At 39.3% G+C, this 23156-nt stretch overlaps 2 protein-coding genes across 9 annotated transcripts in view; one reads left to right on the top strand and one right to left on the bottom strand.

The window, feature by feature from the left end:
- Window positions 1-18742, bottom strand: part of ESF1 (ESF1 nucleolar pre-rRNA processing protein homolog) — a 68253-nt gene extending 49511 nt beyond the window's left edge. The window contains exons 1-7 of one of the 3 annotated variants that reach the window (XM_079783744.1): window positions 18618-18742; window positions 16319-16994; window positions 9317-9699; window positions 8783-8896; window positions 5058-5158; window positions 4087-4239; window positions 597-711 (exon numbers count right to left, since the gene is read on the bottom strand). In XM_079783744.1, coding sequence (XP_079639870.1) covers window positions 597-711; window positions 4087-4239; window positions 5058-5158; window positions 8783-8896; window positions 9317-9699; window positions 16319-16952 — 1500 coding nt within the window. In that variant the 5' untranslated portion in view covers window positions 16953-16994; window positions 18618-18742. Of the gene's footprint in view, window positions 1-596; window positions 712-4086; window positions 4240-5057; window positions 5159-8782; window positions 8897-9316; window positions 9700-16318; window positions 16995-17571; window positions 17733-18617 lie in introns of those variants that run through there. The other 2 variants (XM_079783743.1, XM_079783745.1) reach the window with 2 other exon arrangements.
- NDUFAF5 (NADH:ubiquinone oxidoreductase complex assembly factor 5) overlaps window positions 18655-23156 on the top strand; it is a 32942-nt gene continuing 28440 nt past the window's right edge. For 4 of the 6 annotated variants that reach the window (XR_013814159.1, XR_013814160.1, XR_013814161.1 and 1 more), the window contains exons 1-2: window positions 18655-19033; window positions 22042-22082. Coding sequence is in view for 1 of the 6 variants with exons in the window: in XM_079783751.1 (XP_079639877.1) it covers window positions 18767-19033; window positions 22042-22082 (308 nt within the window). In the remaining 5 variants the exon portion in view is untranslated. The remainder of the gene's footprint in view (window positions 19034-22041; window positions 22083-23156) is intronic. The other 2 variants (XM_079783754.1, XM_079783753.1) reach the window with 1 other exon arrangement.

The following is a 23156-nucleotide window of genomic DNA, read 5'->3' as shown; positions in this document are numbered from 1 at the left end:
ATATGCCTTCTGTGGGGGTCCAGCTGAGGATAGAAAGTTAATGGGGGGAAGAGAAGAGAGGGTATGTAGCAAAATAATAAACTAATTCAACAGAAATCTTTTGGCTGTGTGTTATTAAGCATTAATGTGACATCTAGTAGTCCCGAATTATTCTTCTTCAATTATTTTTTACAATTTTGGATCATATTTGCAGAAAAAAATGTGTTTCTATTTTAAATTTCCACTAGTCTTCTTTTAACTAGAATTTGAGGTAATCTTTACACTACCTCCTTCCCACTATTCCCTAGGATATTAATAACTGACATATTACTTATTAAAGAATCTAGTTGATTAAGAGTGTGTGGGAAAGAGAGAAGAAAAAAAACACATTCACAGGTAATTGACTCGGGCTTAAAAGCATAACAAAAGTCTGTAAATAAGTTCAGACAAACGTGGTAGATAAAAATACAAATACACTTTTGTCTCATTTCTATTTATACTTGTGCATTAAAATTTTGAATACTGTCCATTTCTAAAGATTCTATAGTAAATAGTACACGAAGTCTTTTCTTAAAACAACAGAGTCCAGCTACACATTTTTAAAAGTTAAGAAATACCGTTGATGTTCCCATTGCAGCAGATGTGAAATATTTTGGTTTATATGCTGTTAAATCCACTTCTAAGGCTACGTCCTTGGGCTCATCATCAAAAGTAATATCATCTGGTATAAACCTAAGAAACAAAGAGAAAATAAATGTATTTAAACATATGCTACAGTAATAAACAACCAGAGTTTAGAATCTCTTCTAATTAGTTGTAGTTTATACATACATACCATATAAAAGTTTCTACAGAACACACATGTAGATGAGGCAAACAATGTTAGAAATAACCTTGGCACAAAACTTCTGAAATTCATAAGCTATAAATCTGTAATTCTATTAAATTTAAGTGAACTCTGTGTAGGTAGAAACCCTGAATTAGGAGTCAGCTAATATGAGTCAGGTGCAAACACACATGGGTCCCTCATGTTTCAAAAAGAACTAGACTCCTGAAAGCACAGTCATTGGCTTGCTATATAATATTTTGAAGATCAAATAGAATTATTAATGGTTAAATGTTCTGAATATAAAGTATCATATACATGAGGTGTCACTGAAAATAAGGAAAAGCTTAAAGTTAATTCTTCAAGACTAAAAAATCCTAACAATCTTACCTTGCAATTTTTTCTACAAGTAGATAGCTGTTAAATGTAAATAACTGATACACAATTCTTAGGCATCAGGCTAAGGAATTGGGGGCGCGGGAGAAGTAGAGTTAAATAATCCATGGTTACAGTATTTAGCTTTTGTAATTTATATAGGAGATTTTAATTCCACAAGAAAAGCATATGCTGTATATTCCATAAAAATAATTTTTGGGGGTGAGGAGTGGATAATTGAGGTTTATTATATCTACATAACATCCTTCTCCAGCTATACTTTTGCACACACTTAGAAGAAAAACAAATATTTTTTGAGACTAATATACTTAACTGTTATTAATAAGCATGCTTTCATATTTTGGAGCAGATGAAGAGAGTTTTCCCTAGATAATAGGATTGCAGCAGAAAACTCTATTTTCTTTTACATATGACAAAATAAAACAGTGAATGTAAAGTTTTTCCACGGTCATTGATTTGACTTTCTAGGCACTGCCAGAGCTTATTCTAACACTGCATAGAAATGTCCCAAAAAGGAAACAGAAACACAGAACAACCCTGAAAAGAACATCTTAACATTAATTCATGATACCCAGAGTTTGACATTCTAACAAATGTTTGGTAACTACTATTTAAACATTCAAAACAAGCACCTCCTATTGAAATTGTTAACAGATAAGAGAAGGAAATAGCTTGCCTTATGAGATATGCCCTTCTTGCTATATATTTAAGCATGCTAAAATCTTACCACAAATACCAATTCCAAATTTTTATTTGTATTTTTCTACCAGTTGGAATGCCTTTAAAATAGCGGTTGCCAACCTGTGTTCCGCAGACCACTGGTGGTCCATGAGGTACGAAAGATTGGCAACCGCTGGTTTAAGGAAACCTTTGGAGCAGCTGTCACCAACCAGTAGTCCACGGACCACTGGCGGTCCGTGAGGTCCGAAAGGTTGGCGACTGCTGCTTTAAAGTATGAAAGTCATAGTGACTAAGAACTGATGCATTTTCCCCTTAAAATATTTCATTTTGAGAACAAAGCCTCTAACAAACTTGCACACAAAGAAATAGTTTCTATTGAAAAGTGTCATAGTAGAATGGTTTACTGGGTTCCAAAGGACTAGGATAATGACAAAATGGTACAGTAGTTCAGCTTCCCATTTCCTTAGAACTGACAGTCACAACCACCTAAGGTTTTTCACCTCTGGGTCAGTGAAGCCTGAGCACATGGTGAAAATAATGCCCAAGTCTAAAGACAATACCAGCAATTCCATCCACTCTTTCACTGAGCAGCACTTAGAGCAGTGTTATTAAACAGAATTTTCTGTGATGATGGCAATGTTCTGTATCTAAGCAAATAAATTTTAAGTTGAAAAGAAATGTTTTTTTTCTCAGTCCTCCACTACCACAAATTATGCAAATGAGTTTCTCACACATTTGGAGAAATTGCAGGGGTCAGCAAATCCGGAATGCAATGGATAAACCTTGCCTTGGGAAAAGCGCCTTCATAATGATGGTATCTCCCCTGCCCAGGTAAGTATTTAAACTTTTTTAAAAAAAATCTTTACCCATTTTTTCCATTGATCTTTAGAACAGAGAGTGTGGAAGGGAAGGAGGACGGGGGAGGGAAAGAGAGAGAGAGAAACAGTGAAGTGAGACAGACACATCAACTTTTGGGGCTCCCACACACACCCCGACCAGGGTTGGGGGTGGAACCTGCAACCGAGCTACATGCCCTAGGCTGGAAATTGAATCCACGCCCCTTTGGTCCTCACGCTGGTGCTCTAACTACTGAGAGAAACTGGCCAGGGGAGTATTTTTTAAATTTTAATTAAATAAATTTAAATAGCCAGATGCGACTAGTGGCTACTGTACTAGATAACACAGATCTAGAAGTACCAGTTTATTAGCCAATTCCTTTGCCCCCACTTCAACGCTTTTTTAAAAGTAATTCATCTTGTTCCTAATTTTAAAACACAGTTGCCAAGAAATATAACTATATATAACCCATCATCCTAAAAACATAGCCAACATATTTGAAAGGATACAAATGTGGGGTGGCTCATACAAAATACTTGAGCATTTTCTCATTCCAGTTTCTTTTTTTATAAAATATATAACATATTTTTATTGATTTCAGAGAGGAAGGGAGAGGGAACGATAGAAACATCAATGATGACAGAGAATCATGGATCGACTGCCTCCTGCATGTCCCCCATGGGGCTCGCGTGTGCAACCTGGGCATATGCCCTGACAGGGACTCAAACTGTGACCTCCTGGTTCATAGGTTGATGCTCAACTATTGAGCCACACTGGCCGAGTGTAGTTTTCTTTCTTAAGAGTGATGTTCCACAGGACAGAGTTCTTCCAAAAGAAAAAAATCCTCTTTTAGAATATGAAATAGCCAAACTGGTATGGCGCAGTGGTTGAGCATCAACCTATGAATCAGGAGATCATGGTTCGATTCCTGGTCAGGGCACATGTCCGGTTGCAGGCTGGTGGGGAGTGCAGGAGGCAGCCGAGAAATGATTCTCTCTCACAATTATGTTTCTCTCTCTCCCTTTCCCTTCTTCTCTAAAATCAATAAAAATATATATATTTTAAAAAAAGAGAATATGGCCCTAGCCGGTTTGGCTCAGTGGGTAGAGCGTTGGCCTGCAGACTGAAGGGTCCCAGGTTCGATTCCAGTCAAGGGCACATGCCTGGGTTTCGGGCTTGATCCCCAGTAGGGGGTGTGCAGGAGGCAGCCAGTCAATGATTCTCTCTCATCATTTGTTTCTCTCTTTCCCTCTCCCTTTCTCTCTAAAATCAATAAAAAACATGTAAAAAAAGAGCAGTTTTAATATTTTATTTCTTATAATCACATTTACTACAAGATTAAATTGATAAGAGACACTCAGGATTACCTCAGATCTACAAAGGAACAACTACTTTCGAATTCCAGGCCATCACAATCCTCATAAAGTTTAGCAGCTGTTTCAGGAGAATCACAGTCTACTACTGCATAATAGTATTTTAGTCGTTTGAATTGATAATCTCTCAATTTTTCTCTAGAGGTCCTAAAACGGGAAAAACTCATTAAGCTTACTTATACAGGAACACAAATACCTATCGACATTTAAGAAATAAATGCAATTGTCTCAAGAAAAATATATTATAACCTTCATACCAATCTCTTCTTCCTCCATGACTTTGCCTTTATGAACATTAAACACTTAAGTTCAACTTATTATTCTGACAAGGTACAAACTAGGTATTTTGTTTGGAATTTGGTATCTAGAAAAGGAGAGTATAAGAATTGCAAGTGCTTACCTGTTAATTTAGTTTTTATTTGTTTTGGTACCTCAAATACCCTTTTCAAATAAAACTGATGGACAAGCACTGTATTATAAAATATACTAGGAAAGCATTAGTTCTAGTTATAGTCTCCATCTGCTCTCTTCTGCCACCAATAATGTAGTACTTAACCACCATTTTTATTAAGCGCACACATAGCTCCACCTAGTGGTTTCAAAACTGTTAATTTTTTTCTATATAACATTAACGTGACAAAGTTATCTATCTTTTATTTTTGTATTTAATACTCAAATTAGGAAAATTACATAGCTTGAAGACAAATAGTTTCAATGCCGCTTATGTGGAAAGATACATCCCAGAAAAAGCAATAATTATTTTAATGAATACAAAAACAGGAATACACACACAAAATATTGTTGGAATAGTATGCCACTTCTGACAGATTTTAATCTGCTTTGCAAGTTGTTTTAACTATAAACGGCATGTGTAAACTTTAGTCCTAATTTTCAAAGTGACCAGAATTCTGAATTAGTAACACAACTTATAAGGTTTAGTTTTATTATCTATAGTAATTTAATACCAGTCCTTTTCAGGGGCATCTTCAGGAATACTTAATAACTCGACTGGTCCTTGAACTTGCTCTTCCTTCATCCTTTCTTTTCCAAACTCTGAAAAATATATCTAAATATAGAAAAAATAAAATCAATGCAATTTATACTTTCCTTTTCTTTCAACATCCAGACCTATTAAGGTCAGTAACTCCAATTTACAATTGGACTCAATGAACACAGCAAAGTTGCCTCACTTCCAAACCCACTATAGGAAGCTAAAGCATCCTGAGGAATCTCCTTAAAAATGATCATTTTGGCTGGAGAGTAACTGATGTGGGACTTGAGAACAAAAATAGAATATCTCTTCTATTTATCAACTGGGACAAGATGGTTCAGGGCTCCAATGGAAAAATTAAAAAAACACCACCACCAAAAACAAGATTCTAAAGGAACTCAATGTAAACATACACATGAAAAATGACTGTATATTTTATGTAACCGCTCATCTGCCTGCCTGCCTGATGGCCCCTAACCACTCTACCTGCCGGCCTGATGGCCCCTAACCATTGACCTGACTGCCTGATCACCCCTAACTGCCTTTGCTTGCTGGCCTGATCACCCCCTAACTGGTCCCCTGCCAGCCTGATTGCCCCCTAACTGGTAAATAAACAAAAAATGATTAAAGAAATAGCTATACTAATAAAAAGGTAATATGCTAATTAGACCAGGTTGACTGGACATCTTCTGGACATCTGACTTCCTTCTGGACAGTTAGGGGGCGACCAGGCTAGCAGGGGGGCTGTTAGGGGATGGCCAGGCTGGCAGGGGGGCAGTTAGGGGGTGACCAGGCTGGCAGGGGACCAGTAAGGGAGCGATCAGGCTGGCAGGGGACCAGTTAGGGGGCGATCAGGATGGCAAGCAGAGGCAGTTAGGGGCGATGAGGCAGGCAGGTAGAATGGTTAGGGGCGATCAGGCAGGCAGGCAGGCGAGTGGTTAGGAGCCAGTGGTCCTGGGTTGCGATAGGGATATCCGACTGCTGGATATCCCCCGAGAGATCCCGGATTGGAGAGGTTGCAGGCCGGGCTGAGGGACACCCCACCCCCCGTGCATGAATTTCGTGCATTGGCCTCTAGTCCTATATAATAAAAGCCTAATATGCAAATTGTCCCCTCAGGCAGTCTTTCGACCCAGAGACCAAGAGTTTGACCACTCGCTATGACGTGCACTGACCACCAGGGGGCAGCATGGAATATGGCAGGCTTTGGTGATGCGGCATTGGCAGGGGGCAGCAGTAGAGGCACTGCCAGCCCCGATGAGCCCTGATGAGAGCTGGACCTCGGTGGGATGACTGAGCAGGCAGCCCCAGGCCAAGGTGGGGTGCCAGGCCCAGGGCTGAGGGGTTGCAAGGCTGGGGGCGCAAGCTGGGGCTGTGAGGCTGGGGGCGTGAGCTGGGGCCCGATCTCCACAGGCCACCCTAAAGGACCCCACCCATGCACAAATTCATGCACTGGGCCTCTAGTATAAAACATAATGAAGAAAAACAATTTTCTAATACCTACCTTATCTCTAAATCACATAATTGATTCAATGCTTTTTTTAAAGACATTCCTTTTAATAGAAAGGCACTCTTACGTGACAGTCTTATCATGTACATTAGATATATATAGTCTTGGTATAAGAAAAAGGATTCATCCTCACTAGGATTTGGTATTTTCATATTGTGACTACTTTTGAGTCAAGAAATATAACTGTATGTATGGGGAGGAGTGTAGGAGGGGCCGGGACTGGGCTGGAGGAGGTTAATGGGGGAAAAAGGAGGACCTCTATAATACTTTCAACAATGAAGATTAAAAAAAGAAAATATAACTATATTAATTTGCATTGTCTTGACACTACTAGGCTTAATATACATTTAACTAATACATATTTTTTGGAATTGTTTGAAATATGCAGCTTATCAACTGGGGGTGAGTTTTTCTTACTATTTTGAGTTGCATATAATAGGATTTGATGTAGAATTTAAAAATACATATGTAATCACATCTGTTGATTCTTTTTGTGTGTTTTTTTTTTTTCCTTTTCTAAGTGTAGAAATTTCTACTAACCATCTCCTAAAACTCAAGATTTAACAAAAACACAATTCTATTTCTGTAGTTTGGTTTTTAATTTTTTTCCTTTACTTTATCTGGAGTTTATTTGGGGCTCTCATAAGGTGGGGATCTGAACTAAGTTCTCTATGCAAAGACTTGTCTCAATGACATGATCTACCTCATTATTTAAACTTTTTATCTATACCATTCCATTTATTTGTCCCCTTATTTTTACCCAAACCTGTTAATACTCATAGCATTATAAAATGTATAGAAATTATAACTGGTAGGGTCCTTTAATTCTGGTATGATTTCTCAAAAATTTATTAGTCATCCTTACTTGTTTATTCTTTTATATCAGTGGTTCTCAACCTTTCTAATGCCGTGACCCTTTAATACAGTTCCTCATGTTGTGGTCTTAGGCTCTACAGCAGAGGTTGCGACCCACAGGTTGAGAACCTCTAGCAGGGTCGCCTAAGACCTTCGGAAAACACAGATATTTACATTACGATTCATTAACAGTAGCAAAATTACAGTTATGAAATAGCAACGAAAATAATTTTATGGTTGGGGGTCACAACAACATGAGGAACTGTATTAAAGGGTCACGGCATTAGAAAGGTTGAGAACCACTGTTTTATATGATACTGGTATCCTTTTTCTTAACTTTCTCTTGAAATGAGATTTTGATCGAAACTACACTAAAACTGTAGAACATCTTAAATATAATAATTATTTAGAGCTGCTTCAGGCACTGTACTAAATACTCAGTGTGAGATCCTTTTCAATCGATCCTTACAACTACACTAGAAAATAGTATTGTTTTATCTACTTGTCAGATGAGAAAACACATCTGAGAGATTAATAAAATGCCCAAGGTCACATAGCATTTATCAGAATCAAGATGTGAACAACAAAAAAGCAACAAACAAACGAAAAGATTTGAACATAGGTCTGTGGTACTGCAAAGCCTAGATTCTTAATCATAATGCTGGCTCTCTAAAAATATGGTATTTCAAAATTTAGGTTTTTCAAATTTATCCAGTTATAGCTTATTTCATATAGGTCATGTGTTTAAGGTAATTCTCAAGGATTTTGTATGTTTCTGATGCTAAGGTAGATTTTTTCTTAATTGGTTAACCTTTGCACTTGGATGTTGAGATTAAAATTAATCTTTGAATGTATCAATAATTTGAAATATAAAAAAATCCAAATAAATAAGTTTGTATGAAAAGAAACTCCAGGTTTTATTCTACTGCCACGCTTTGTAAAATCTGGGGTATTTAAAAAATTAAATCCCGAGTAGAATAAAGGAATCGAGAAAAAAGCAAGCGAGTGCAAAGGGTTAATGCTGGTAATGAAGAATGCAATTTATTTCTAAAATATTTATCTTATACCCCACCCCTTTACTGAGCTTATGATAACGTCTTTATTGATTTGTTTGGGTTTTTTAATCATAGACAATCACATAACCCATCAATAGTAACAATTTCACCTCTTTGTTTCTAACTTTTATTATACCTTGCTATATCAGTTTCATGCCTAACTGTATCAAACAACTTCCGAATAAATTATTTCCTTTAAAAGGAAAACTATGATTTAAAAAAATGAGAATGAATTTAAACGCTTAGAAATATTTACTTCCATATAAAAACAATTCTCACCTTGACAGAAAATATAACACCTCCTTTAGGTTTAAATGAATTGAACAGAGCCAGCAAATCTTTTGCCTTTAATCTATCCCAGTCCATGTTGCAAACTGCTAATCGACGTGTAATCTAAGAAATAAAAAAAGAGAACTTCAGCTCACACAATAGTAAAACTGCAACAGATAAACATTTCCTTTGATAGTTCTTGAATAAGAACATGATAATGATCTGATTTTTTCACTACCAAGTTTGCTATTTTGCCACTCATGCATAAACAAGAAAGTTGAGCATGGTATCCTGTAGCATTTCTAATAGATGGAATGGGATCTAAAACCAAATTATTTTTTTAATAATTTCATGTAATATTAAATTATTTATGTAGAACTTCCTTATTTGCTTAGACAGACACCAAGAGGTTTTCATCAGAATCATAGTTATTATTTAACAATAAAGCGTTTCCCACTTAATTTAATGACATCAGTCCCACCATCCATAAAAGCTACTTGTATGGTGTTCTTCACAAATTATCTTATTTATTCAAAACATTACCTCATCACTCCGAGGAGCATCTTTATCTAGTTCTCTCCAAGCATGCTCAAAACCAGATTCCTCTGGAAGTAAATCTGCCATATCGTCTTCATCTTCGGAACTAGTTTCTATATTTCCTTTACCTCTTGCAAGATCAGGGCCACTGTCACTTTCATCATCATCCTCACTATCATCATTTTCATCCTCATCTTCCTCATTTTCATCACTGTTATCGTCATCAGCTGAAGCTCTACCAATGCCTGTAATACCATCTTCAAATTCTTCATCACTTCCTATTTCACTATCGCTTTCTAAATCCTCCTCCAGAACATCTTTATCAAACATTTTTTTACCCGGAGAGTTTTCATAACCACCACTGTGTTTTGCCACTGAGAGTGGAACCCCTGCAAAAAGATTAAAGGAGGGAGAAATTAATATAAACATGGAATTAAATTGAATCCAAGTTATTTCAACCTCAAAGCCAGTAAAAATATAATTTCTATAAAAGAGACTAGAGGAAAATATAAATTCAGGAAAATTCATGCCTAACCAGGTTATTTAATAGAAATCTTAACATTAAGATTATTAATAACTAGAGGCCCAGTGCACAAATTCGTGCACAGGTGGGGTATGGCCAGCCCGCCCCGATAGGGGCTGATCAGGGGTGGGGCCAGCCAGCCAACCGCCCATGACCCCTCCACCCAGCTGGCCTCACTCCTGATAGGGGTGTTGGGGGCCAATAGGGGCCGGGCCAGTTAGGGCCTGGATCAGGCCAGTTGGCTGCCGCAGTGCGCATTATAGCCACCAGTCGTTCTGGTTGTTCCACCGTTCAGGTCGCTGGGCTTTTATATATATCTACGCTAATAAAAGAGAAACATGCAAATTAACCATCATTCTGCTACACCCACAGCCAATTAGGAGCGAGTATGCAAATTAGCTCAACCAAGATGGCGGCGGTCACGGAGCTGGAGCAAGCAGGAGGCTTGGGTTGCCCCCAGCAATGGAGGAAGCCAAGCTTCCCGCCCGCCCTGGCCGGCTCTGGCCTCCGCTCAAGGCTACAAAGTTTCAATTGTAGAAGATAAATAAATCCCAGATACCTGTTTCCAGCCGGCCCTGGCCTCCACTCAAAGAGGCGCTGAAAAAATAGAAAGAAAAGAAAAAAAGGAGGGGCTGGGAGCCTGGATTGCCGGGGGGGGGGCATGGCCAGCCTGAAAACAGCCCTCAGCTCCTCACCCAGGCTGGCCACACTCCCATGGGGTGAGGGTCCCCGCTGGGGGGCTTGGCCAGCCTGCAAACAGCCATTAGCCCTCACCCAGGCTGGCCAGGCACCCCAGTGGGGACCCCCACCCTGAAGGGGGTGTGGCCAGCCTGAAAACAGCCCTCAGTCCTTCACTCCGTCAGTGGGGTTCAGTTGGAGGTGATCAGGACAGCAGGGGGGGGGAGGAGGAGGGGAGTTTGGAGTGAGCAGGCCAGCAGGAGGGCAGTTGGGGGTGAGCAGCTTGGCAGGGGAGGCAGTTGGGGGCGAGCACACTGACACAGGGGGCAGTTGGGGGTGATCAGGCTGGCGGGGGGGGCATTTGGGGGCGAGCAGGCTGGCAGTCAGAGTGGTTAGGGGCAATCAGGTGAGCAGTTAGGAGCCAGCAGTCCCGGATTGCAAGAGGGATGTCCGACTGCCGGTTTAGGCCCGATCCCTGTAAACCAGCAGTAGGACATCCTTCGAGGGGTCCCAGATTGGAGAGGGTATAGGTCGGGCTGAGGGACATCCCTCACACCCCGTGAACGAATTTCGTGCACTGGGCCTCTAGTATATAGATAATATGATATCTCAAAATTAAGGTTTTTCAAATTTATCCAGTGTTATAGTTTACTTCATATAGGTCATGTTTAAGGCAACTCCCAAGGACTTTGTATATTTCTGATGCTAATAAGAATATGACATTTTTCTTTAAAAAATGTATACATATACTTTGAATAATTACAAAGGCAGTGTTTATTAAAATAAATTTCATTTTCAAAATTGAGCTATCAGCTATTAAGGCGTGTACTTATTTTTTGGGGACACCCTGTATATACCAGGCGATATAAGTAGATTCATAGATTCATTCAATATTTATGAAGTGCCTGCTATGTGGTAGGTGCTTAATATGGAATCATTGGCAAAAGAGAAGCAATCAATGCCCTCAATGAACTTCCAGTTGAGTGAAGAAGATAGATGGACAGATACTGATCAAATAAAATCAATCATATCAATACACATTTAGGCCCTGGCTGGGTAGCTCAATTGATTAGAGCACTGTCCCAATACACTAAGGTTGCAGGCTCAACCCCTGGTCAGGGCACCACACAAGAAACAACCAATAAATGCATAACTAAGTGGAACAACAAATTGGTGTTTTTCTCTCTCTAAAATCAACCAATCAATCAATCAATAAATAAAAATTTTAAACTACACACTAAAAAATATAATTACAACTAGGATAGGTACCAAGTAGGAATGTTATATAATGTTATGAGTTGCTACTTGAAGGATGAAGAGGGATTAAGTAAAAGGACTTGACAAATAGATTAGGGATATGTTCCAAACGGCCAAGAAAAGTATATGGAAAAATCCACTAATAGAAAGAAGCTGGGAAGCATGTCTAGATTGCAGATAGCTAGGAGCCAAGCAATAATTAAACTACAGTGTTACCACTATCCAAAAACCATGTAGAAGGTTTGGACTTTGTTGTAAAGTAATGAGAAGCCACATGTTTTCAGAAAGAAAGACATGAGATTTGCATATTGAAAAGATCACCTTGGCTACGCTATAGAAAACTGACTGGAGGGAGTCCAAAGTATATGTGAATAGACAAGTGTAGTTAGTACTCATGGCAAGAAATGAAGATAGCACTAAGTTGGTGGCAGCAGAAATGTACAGAAGAGAATCACTTCTGACTTCAGAGTCAATTAAGAAGTAAAACTAATAGTGATCAGTGACGGGTTTAGTAGTTTTGGAAGTGTCAAAGATGAGTCCTAGCTTTTTGGCTTGCAGTCCTAGCTTTTTGGCTTGCAGATCTACTTTTCCAATGTTGGAAAAGAACCAATTTGTTTGGTAGAGGCAGATTATGAGTTAACTTTTGGATATGTTGAATTACAAGTACCTTTGAGTCATCTAAGAAGACATAGCAAGAAGACTGCTGGCTTGTAGCTGTAGACTAAATAAAATTTTTGACTCATTCATGTGTAGTGATAACAGGAGTTGTGATGTGACTAACATCACCTCTGAAATGAGTGAAATAATAATTTTAACTTTTCTGCTAAATCTTGTACTTTGTAACAAACTTAGTAATTATGAAGAGTGAAAGATTGATTTCACTTAACCTTTTGCACTCGGATGTCGAGTGTGACTCGACACGGTTAGCATTAGAATAAAGGAATCGAGAAAAAAGCAAGCGAGTGCAAAGGGTTAAATTAGTTATTTTCATCTCTCACAATTCTGAAAGGGCTCATTTTCTATTTCTAAAACAATCATGTGCTTCTATCTACTGTGTGTGTATATATAGATAAATCTTATACATTTTGTTAATCTTTATGTTGGAACTTAGTTTAAGACTAGGAATGAAACTGGAACTTAGCTCTTGGTCCTATAATTTCTTTTTTTAAATCCTCACTCGAGGATGGATATACGTGTGTGTGTGTGTGTGTGTGTGTGTGTGTGTGTGTGTGTGTGTCACACACATACCATATACAAGCAGTCCTCGGGTTACGTCGAACTTGACTTACGTCATTTCGTGGTTACGTCGCCATCTCCCATTTACAGTATTTATAAAAAAAAAAAGTTCCGTCATTTTGATGTATGTACATATGTGCTTTATGTTTTTTTATTATTTATTTACCACAAGTAAAGGTCAGAAATTGTTATCTTCCTTTTAAATTATTTTTACTGTTTCACTTCATTAGTGCTATGTATGTGCTCCATGTGAGTGATGTAGGTGCTTATGTAGGTGGGCTCTATGGCGAAAATCGTGTTACATCGCGCCATAGGAACGGATTTCTGACGTAACCCGAGTACTGCCTGTATGTGTATGTGTATGTATATAAATATATATATATATATATATATATATATATATATGTGTATATATATATATATATATATATATATATATATATATTTAATTTTAGAGAGAGAGAGAGACATCAATATGAGAGAGAAATGTTGATTGGTTGCCTTCCATACCCTAGGGATTGAACCTACAACCTAGGTATGTGACCTGACCAGGAATTGAACCTGCAACCTTTTGGTGTACGGGATGACACTCCAACCAACTGAGCTACCAGGCCAGGGTGGTCCTATCTACCTAATAAAAGAGTAACATGCTAATTGACCGTACCTATGCGATGCCCACCAGCCAACCAGGAGTATGCAAATTAACCCAACAAAGATGGCGGGTTAATTTGCATACACAGGCGCTGAGCGACCAGGGATGGGGCGGGACACTTGTGTAGTCGCCATGGCGACAATACAGGCGTTCCACACCACCCCAGCCGCTCGGATCCTCTGGGCAGCGTGGGAAGGCAGAAAGGCGGCTCCGCCAGAGCGAAGGCGGTGCCCGAAGCCAGGGGAACTAAGGCCCGTTCTTGCATGAATCTTCATTCGTGCATTGGGCCACTAGCAGTCTTATAATAGTCATTCATTGACCAAATACTTATTAAGTATTTACTATGTATAAAGCATTGAGCTAGGGAAAGGGAAAAGAGAGATGATTTGTAAGGTGATCCAATGCTTTTGATGAGTTCATAAACAAAAAGAAATTGTTTGGTGATTTATGAAGCTATATTCTAAAGCACCACAGAGAGAGACACATCTAAATTTGCCTGCAGAGAGGTATTTATAATAAGGAAGGCTTCACAAAGTTGCCATTTGATCTGAAACTAAGTGGAAAGGATTTTTTAAAGAGGAAAAGTAGGAAATAGGCTTTTATTTTAGTACCAAAAAAGAGTGGGAGTAATAAAAATAATTAGGCAGTAGATATGAAAGAATAAAAAGAAGGCAGTATTATAAGCTCTGTATATAGGATTAGAAAGACACCATCATAATGGTGAAAGAATTTTACTGTAAGATAAGCATCAGAATTCTCTTTTAATCAACATGCTCAAAAATAACATGTGGGGGGCCTATGACTAACAACTATTGCAATATTTATCAAGCATTAGCCATTTCATACCATTTTCATGGTTTTTGCATATCACCAATATTTTTCATTAAATTGAATATTTTAAAATTAAATTTTAAGTATTAGCTTTGTTCTAAATAAAATCCCTGAAATGTGGTGGTTACATTTTTTCCTAAGATGCTGAAGTAAATATGTAACTATTAACATAAAAAAAGTTTTGCATATCTCACATATGACATCTTTTCACATGATAGTAATACTACATATCACACTTTTGGAATGATACATGGGAGATTTAAAGAGATATGGTATTTTAATATTTTTGACAATGTCAGATATATTTGGAGTATTCAATTTTTGCTCAGAGCCCACCACCTACAAAGCCTTATGCTAGATAATGTGGGATTGCCTCTATTCTTAAATGGTACTGCTCTAGTAGCGATTGTAAACACTACTTACCCAGTTCTTTAAAAAAAAGTTTTATCATTTTCCACCTAATTATAAAATTGCTCATTACAAAAAAATTAAGGAAATACAGTTAAAGAAAGAAAAGATGACTAGTAATTTTTCATTCAGAGATAATTGGATGGTTATTTTGGTACATAACTCCCTAAATTTGTTTTCTATGATATATCCACTAATTTATTTTTAAGTAGCTAATCATACCATTTATGCTATTTTGTAGCCTATTTTTAAAACTGCATATATCATAATCACACTTGGATGTACCATAACTTACTTATTAATCGATCCCCTAATGATTAATGTTACCATTTAAAAATATATATATATTTTTATTGATTTCAGAGGTAAGGGAGAAGGAGACAGAAATATCAATGAGATAGATACATCAATCGGCTGCCTCCTGTATGCCCCTACTGGGAATCGAACTCACAACGTGCGCATGTGCCCTGCCCAGGAATCGAACCATGACCTTTTGGTTCCAGGTTGACACTCAACCACTGAACCACACCAGCCTGGCTCAATTTTTTATATTGATTACACACTGAAATGATGTTTTATATACTGGGTTAAATATATTAACATAATTAATTTCATCTGTTTTTTACTTTTTAACATGTTCACTAGGACATTCAAAATTAGATATTTCTATCGGACAGTGCTACTTTAAAAAAAATGTTTATTAAATTTATTGGGGTGACTGGAAAGTGCTGCTTTCGACCAGGGCTCCAGCATAGTTTAGAGAGCTGTCTTTTGCAATAGAGGATCTGCAAAAGGGCAAGATAGGCTGAAATCAAGGCAAACTCCACACACTAAGCAACGCACTGTGCAGAAAAGCTATGTCTACTCATGTTAAGAGAATCTGTTGCTTCACTTAAATATGTTGTCCCTCACCAAACTGTGAGTTCTGTGTGTTCAGAAGGGCATACCTTTTTCTAATTTTCACAGACATTATATAAGCTAACAGTATCCCTGAGAGGGGAACCATGTCTTACTCATGGTCTATCTGCTAAATACTAATCACTTACAGTAGTTGAATGAAGAAATGAATGAGTACCCAACTCTATTATCTTCTTCAGGCACAACTCTTATCATTTGATGAGAACATAATAACACTTTATCTGATTAGAGAATACAGCTCTAACTAGCACTCACCACAAATCCAATCTATTGTTTAACCTCAGGACTCAATTTTTTATATCTCTTCTAGCCATTATAGTACTAAATCAAATATTAATAATGATTAGATGTTTTTTTTTCTTTCGTACCTTTATACTTTTAAATAAGCACTTGATAAACCCCATTATACTATAAATATACTTATTAAATATGCTTACATTTAAAAAAGATTAGAATAAATATAAATAATGTAATACCAAAGAATCCTTAATTTATTCCAACAAACCTGACTGCATTTCTCTTCTTGTCTCAGAATACTTGATCTTGGGAGATTTCACAATTTCAGAAGTGCCCGAGTCTACTGTCCTTAGTCTTCCTTTGGGACACAAGTCTGTATTATGTTGAACATTACTTTTTCCCCCTTTTGTACTTTTTGGTATAAATTCTTCACTATCTTTCTTGGGACTTAGTTTTGAATCTACCTTCTGATATTTGCATGAGTTTTTCATTTTCTGAATTTTGTCAGAGTTATCCAAATCATTTTTATTTCCAGAATCCTTTTGGTTAATTTTCTTGGTTTCTTTCTTTTTCTCAACTAGATTTGATTCAATTTCATTTTTCTGGGGTTTTTTCTTCTTTATTTTCTTTTGGTTTAATGCTTTGTTATCTTCATCTGAGAGATCTGAATCAGAATCTGAAAGATCGTAAAAACGTTTCAAGTCCTCTGTAGTGCTGTGGGTGATGGGGCGTCCTCTTTTATCCACAGCATAATTCAACTTGAACTTTTTGTCATGAAACATTGCTCGAAATCTCTTATCAATTTTGACTTTTCGATCCTTTTCTGGCATTTCCCAAAATCTTGGGTCCTTTGTAACCTGCTTAAACCGCTGGTCACTCATTATCTCTTGTTTGGATGACATTTTTAAATATCTGACTGGACAAATGCTTGAAGAAACCAAACACTGAAAAATAAAACAAATGTTACAATAATGAAGGCTTAATAATATAATTAAATGAGATGTTTCAGGAAAAAAAAAATTAATTCACAATATAATCTAAGTTAAATGCAAATAAAAGTAAAAAGTCCAATTTCATTTAGAAACTTATTCTGAGTCACATGCAGAAAACCAAAAACTATCAGAATATCCTCTTTCAATTACAGAGTACTTAAAAAAAATAAATTTAAGGCAAAAGCAAGCAGAATTCTGGGGCAAATGCTTACTAACCAACTGTACTCACTTAGAATTTCTTTATTTCTGTTTGTATAACGGTATGCATTACAAGTTAAAAGCTAATGTAATTAAGATTCCCAAGCTTCAACTGGTCTCATTTTTTTCTTCACATTCTGGTCCCACTTACTCTGTCAGTCCTTACCTCATGTTATGTCAAACAGCCTTTAGTTCTACAAGGCTAGTCTCATAACAAAACAGACCAAAATCAAGTCAGGTTTAGCTCACAAAGCTCCCTGTTTAGATCCGACCATCCTTCAAGAACCAGACAGTCTCACTCTAGTTAATAAATATCATGTCTTGCCCTGACCTGTTTGGCTCAGTGGCTAGAGCGTTGGCCTGCGGACTGAAGGGTCCCAGGTTCGATTCCGGTCAAGGGCATGTACCTTGGTTGCAGGCTCATCCCCAGTAGGAGGTATGCAGGAGGCAGCTGATGGATGTTTCTCTCTCATCGATGTTTCTAACTCTCTATCCCTCTCCCTTCCTCTCTGTAAAAAAATCAATAAAATAGATTTTTAAAAAAATTAAAAATAAATAAATAAATATCATGTCTTTCTATAACTTCTTATTCTAGAAGTAACCAAGGCCCAAATGGGCTGATTCCGCTCCGCCCCCTAACATATTAGAATACGTGTGTTTGTAATTAGCACTGTTTCTTAAAAATAGTCACTAATGGTTTAGTATCTCTAGATTTGAGGTTTTGTAAAGACTCAAAAGTCATTGGTTATTAAGAGCAAAAAGTAACTAACCAAACAGGATATGGTGCTTTGTTCCAAAAAAGCAAAGCTTGATGATAAAGCTGTATTTTTTACCCTAAAAATTTTAAACAACATTTATAGGCCAAGAAAAGTCATAGGTTTCAATAACCCTCGTGCACACTTAAAAGTAGTATTAATAACAGCGTGCCAGGTAGTATTCTACGAATTTTAGATGTATTAAAGCATTTATCCCTTTGAACAGCCTTACGACGTAGGTACCATCTCATCCAACTACCAGAGGTAATGCATATACACGCTTAGAAGGAAAGCATTGGGCAAACCTCCGATATTCAGAGAGGAGAAGGCGGCCTGACCTCACCTCCGACGGACCCTCATCTCAGTGGTCCACCCTCCCCTGATACACCCACCCTCTAACGCGGGGAACACCAGGGTGGCCCGGAACCAGGGTCTCCTTCCCAGCTCCCAAACCTCAGGACGCGGCTACTGGACTGAGGTCCCTCAACAGGACCTGAGAAGGACCCAGGAAGTCTGAAAAAATGAGGCTGGAAAGCAAGGAAGAAGGGAGCATCCCTCACGATTCCTGCCACAGACTAGTCCTGTCCCCTCCACCTTCCAGGTAAGACCCTACCCGACTCACCTCCTAGGAGCCTTCGCTGAGCCTCACGTGGGACCGCACCCACAATCCTCTGCGTGACGCTCCGCCGTAATGGCAGGCGACCTGGGCCAAACTACCTCCGTTTTCCCTCGCGAAGAGCTCTGGAGTAGTCGCCAAAGCTGCGGCGGCGCATGCGCGCGCGGCAGGCGCGCCAGCAAATGGCACCCTTCAGGGAGATGCTGCCGCTGACCCGGTTCTGGCTCCGGTGGCGGCGACCTTCGGTGGCGGGGGTCCCGGGGAATAACCTTGGTGTCCGAAAGGTCGCCTCTGGCGTCTCTGCCCCGAGCAGCGCCTCGCCTAGAGCCCTAAATATCTTCGATCGGGATTTGAAAAGGAAACAGAAGAACTGGGCGGCCCGGCAGCCCGAGCCTATGAAGTTTGAGTACCTGAAGGAGGAGGTGAGTCCGCGGGGCGGGGCGGAGGTGGGCAGCGCCGAGCCTTGGCTTAGGTCCGGAGCTCTGGCCGGGTCCCGACTGACCGCGTCTCGCCGCGTGACCTTGAGCAGCGCCCTGCCTTTCTGGGGGTCTATTCTAATCACGGAAGGGCGGGGCTCAGATATTTGTAAGGTGCACATTCATTCATTCATCAGATATTTGTAAGGTGCACATTCATTCATTCATTCATTCATTCATTCATTCATATTGCTTGAATTATAGATATGTCCAGGGCAAAGTAGACCGCTGCCCTCAGTAGATTTCATTCTTGTGCGAGGGGAGACAGACAGTGAACAAAACATTCATGTCAGCTAAGTGTTGTGGGGTCGAACCCTGGAGTCAAAAATAAGACCACCGGAGGCTGCTAATTGATTAAAAAAGCAGGCAAGGATTTATTGAACTGGCCAGGACAGCCGCGAGGGCACCACACGCAGGTGGCCACACTCACGACCGGGCCATCCTAGGTGTAGGCAGTCCTTTTAAAGGTCTAAATCACAAGAATTTCCCTTTGTTCTAAATTCTAAATACATTGGAGTGTTGATCTATCTTGCGAAAGCAGATTGTACAAAAGCAGGACTGAGCAGGGTTAATAATCTCTAAAGGTAGTCAACTCCTGGAGCCACTGAGTCAGTGGGAATCAATCTCCTGTGGTTCTGGTCCACAGGCACAGGAAAATAACCTTTGTGAGTTTCCAGGTCTCAATCTGGAGCTGAGGTAACTACCCTATTGTTTAAGCAAGTAAGTGAGTGCAGAAGCCAGAATAGCAGGGTTAAAATTTAAACAGCAGTTTTTACCTAAGTATAGTTGCTACCATATTTCACTAAGAAGTAAGGTGAGATAATAAAGTGAAGTGGTATAGTGACTGCGATGGTCAGGGAAGGCCATCGACATGGCAGACGATCTGATGAAGCACCCTGAGCCTAGCTGGTTTGGCTCAATGGATAAAGCGTTGGCTTGCGGACAGAAGGGTCCCAGGTTCGATTTCGGTCAAGGGCACATGCCCGGATTGCGGGCTCGGTCCGGTCCCCAGTAGGGGGCGTGCAGGAGGCAGCCAATCAATGATTCTCATCATTGATGTTTCTATCTCTCTATCCCCCCCTTCTCTGAAATCAATAAAAATATATTTTTTAAAAAAAGAAAACTAAAACTCTTTAATAGTAATAATCCTCCCTGAGATCTGAGGAGGAAGGCCTTGCAGGCAAAGGGAAAGACAAATGCAGAGCCCCTGAGGCTGAAAGGACCTTGTTGAGGCCTCTAGTGAGAGTGTGGGAGAGGAGGGCAGGTTATAAGAGCCAAAAGGGGTAAGCACTTTGGGTTTTCTTCTCTATCTCAGCTCCCCATTTAATATGGTAATCTCTGGCCACATGTGGCTACTGAGCACTGCAAATATGGCTAGTTCATAAAAATGCACTGGATTTCAGTGACTTATGGAAAACGATGTAAAATATTTCACTAATAACTTTTTATATTGATTCTATGTTGAAATTATATTTTTGATATATTGGGTTAAATAAATATGTTATAAGTCAATTTCTCCTGTTTCTTTTCATGTAAAGTGGCTACTAGGAAAATTTAAACTACACCTGTGGCTCTTACTGTTTTTCTATTGGCCAGCACTGCTGTAGAGGAATGTGAGGCAGTTGGATTTTAGCAGTGGAGTGGTAGGATCTGACTTTTGTTTTGGGAAGATCAAATTAAAATACATGAAGATCTCTCGTTTTTCTGTGCTGGTTTGAGAGACCTCCTCTTCTCAGCCCAGGTAGACTAGAGACTGAGGGTTTTCTACTCTCTGAGTAGACAGTACAAAGCTGAAGCCTATGTAGTTGTTTCTTTAGGGGTCGAGCAAAATAGAAGTCAAGTAACAAACACAGAGCTCCTACTTTGGTCAGAGCTCTGTGCAAGCCCTGGCCTGATCTGATAATTGATTATCTTGTCAGAGTTCATGATGACATGTACTTAGAAGATTGACATTCCTAGCCAGTCTTCTCCATGAAAAGCTCCTGGATTACAATTAGACTGAGGCCTGGCCAATGTACAGGACTAGAATAAATGAAACAAAGTATATGATAGTTCTTTTTATAATAAATACAAGGTATTCATATTGAGCATAATGTCCAAAGTGGACTCTGGGAAAAGACTTCTGCTGTACCTCCTCCCTTCTCCACTCCTACCCCCCCAAACAGATACACATATGTTCTAAACTTTCAGGTCCTACTAGAAACTCTGGGGTGTTTATGAGGGAATGAGTAGAATGTGGGGAATACTAGGCTGCTGCATTCATTCCTGCCAGATGGAGCTAGCCCAGCAAAAGGAGGCACCTTTTTTATGACCTCTTTTAAATTAGGGTGGGGATGGGGAAGGATTGGGAATTGCAGTTTCTTCAGAATTGGCTGACTTTTGCTAATTGGCAAATATTGCACGGGGAAGTTGTTTACTCATTTAGGAGTTCTACAGAATTTGTTAGTAGTCATCAAATGATAGAGTTTTTAATTGAGTGATTAAGTTTACATATTGATCTGAATACATCCCAGCTAATTAAATACTTTTTCACTTTTATATACAATATGCTAATATCAGTGGGTAATTAATGTTTCTATTATGTTCCTGTTGATTTTCATTCTTGTGCTCTTATAGCATATGAAATATAAAGGCTGTATACATTTATATGGCACACATACACACACACACAGAATATAGAATATGTAGAATATGTTTAGTCTTGATTTTCTTTAACTTGAATTCTGAAGTAATTTGCCTCAATTTGTTTCCTGGGGTATTTTTATTTCTTATGTTCCTATTTAGAATTTGAAAAGAAAGTTGCTATGGTCACATTGAAATGAGGATAAGGTACTTACAAACATGTTGAAATATAAATAACCTATGGATTGTTAAATACTAGAAAAAGAGGGTTACTTCTCTGTTAAACCTACTCATCTTAACTTGTATACATCATTGTCTCTTCAATCCTTCAGGTTGGAAGTCGGATTGCGGACCGTGTATATGACATAGTCAGGTAGGTGATGATGAATACATAACAAAATACAATCAACTTTGACTGGAGACTTGAGAGATTAAATGATGAGGGTTTGATATCTGGAATGACAGAATCTGGACAAATTTATTGCTAGGATTAGTGATTTTAATCCCTCTCTAAGTCTCTTCTTTTTCATGTGTGGAAGAGCAAGTGTTCTTCATTGTTGCTTAAAGAAAGAATGAATGGGAAGCAAAAGGTTTAGCTTCCCTCTGAGCCTGAATGACTGATCCACTTGATTTAGCCGAAAGCCAGTAATGGAAAAATAGCTCCAAAAATGGAGATAAAGAATTGACTGCAGCCAGCTGGCGTAGCTCAGTGGTTGAGCCTCGACCTATGAACTAGAAGATCATGGTTCGATTCCCAATCAGGGCACATGCCTGGGTTGCGGGCTCCATCTCCAGTAGGGGGCGGTGCAGGGGGCAGCTGATCAATGATTCTTATCATTGACTAGAGGCCCAGTGCAGGGCGGGCGGGGGACAGGGGCATGTCCCTCAGCCCAGCCTGCACCCTCTCCAATCTGAGACCCCTCAGGGGATGTCTGACTGCTGGTTTAAGCCTGATCCCTATGGCAGTCGGACATTCCTCTCGCAATCTGGAAAACACAGATATTTACATTACGATTTATAACAGTAGCAAAATTACAGTTATGAAGTAGCAACGAAAATAATTTTATGGTTGGGGGTCACCACAACATGAGGAACTGTATTAAAGGGTCACGACATTAAAAAGGTTGAGAACCACTGCCACAGGGGGAGTACCGCTCAGCCAGAAGCCAGGCTCATGGCTGGTGAGCACAGTGGCGGTGGTGGAAGCCTCTCCAGCCTCCACGGCAGCGCTAAGGATGTCCGACTGCTGGCTTAGGCCCGCACCCCATGGGGAGCAGGCCTAAGCCATCAGTCGGACATCCTCTGAGGGCTCCCGAACTGTGAGAGGGCGCAGGCCAGGTGAGGGATCCCCCACTGAGTGCACGAATTTCGTGCACCAGGCCTCTAGTTAATGATAAGAGAGAATCATTGATCGGCTGCCTGCTGTGCAGCCCATACTGGGGATCGA

This window comes from Cnephaeus nilssonii (genome assembly GCF_951640355.1).
Source record: "Cnephaeus nilssonii genome assembly, chromosome: 11".
NCBI classification, from domain to species: Eukaryota; Metazoa; Chordata; class Mammalia; order Chiroptera; family Vespertilionidae; genus Cnephaeus; species Cnephaeus nilssonii.
Note: the sequence above shows the minus strand (reverse complement) of the source record. Positions and strands in the feature narration are given on the sequence as shown.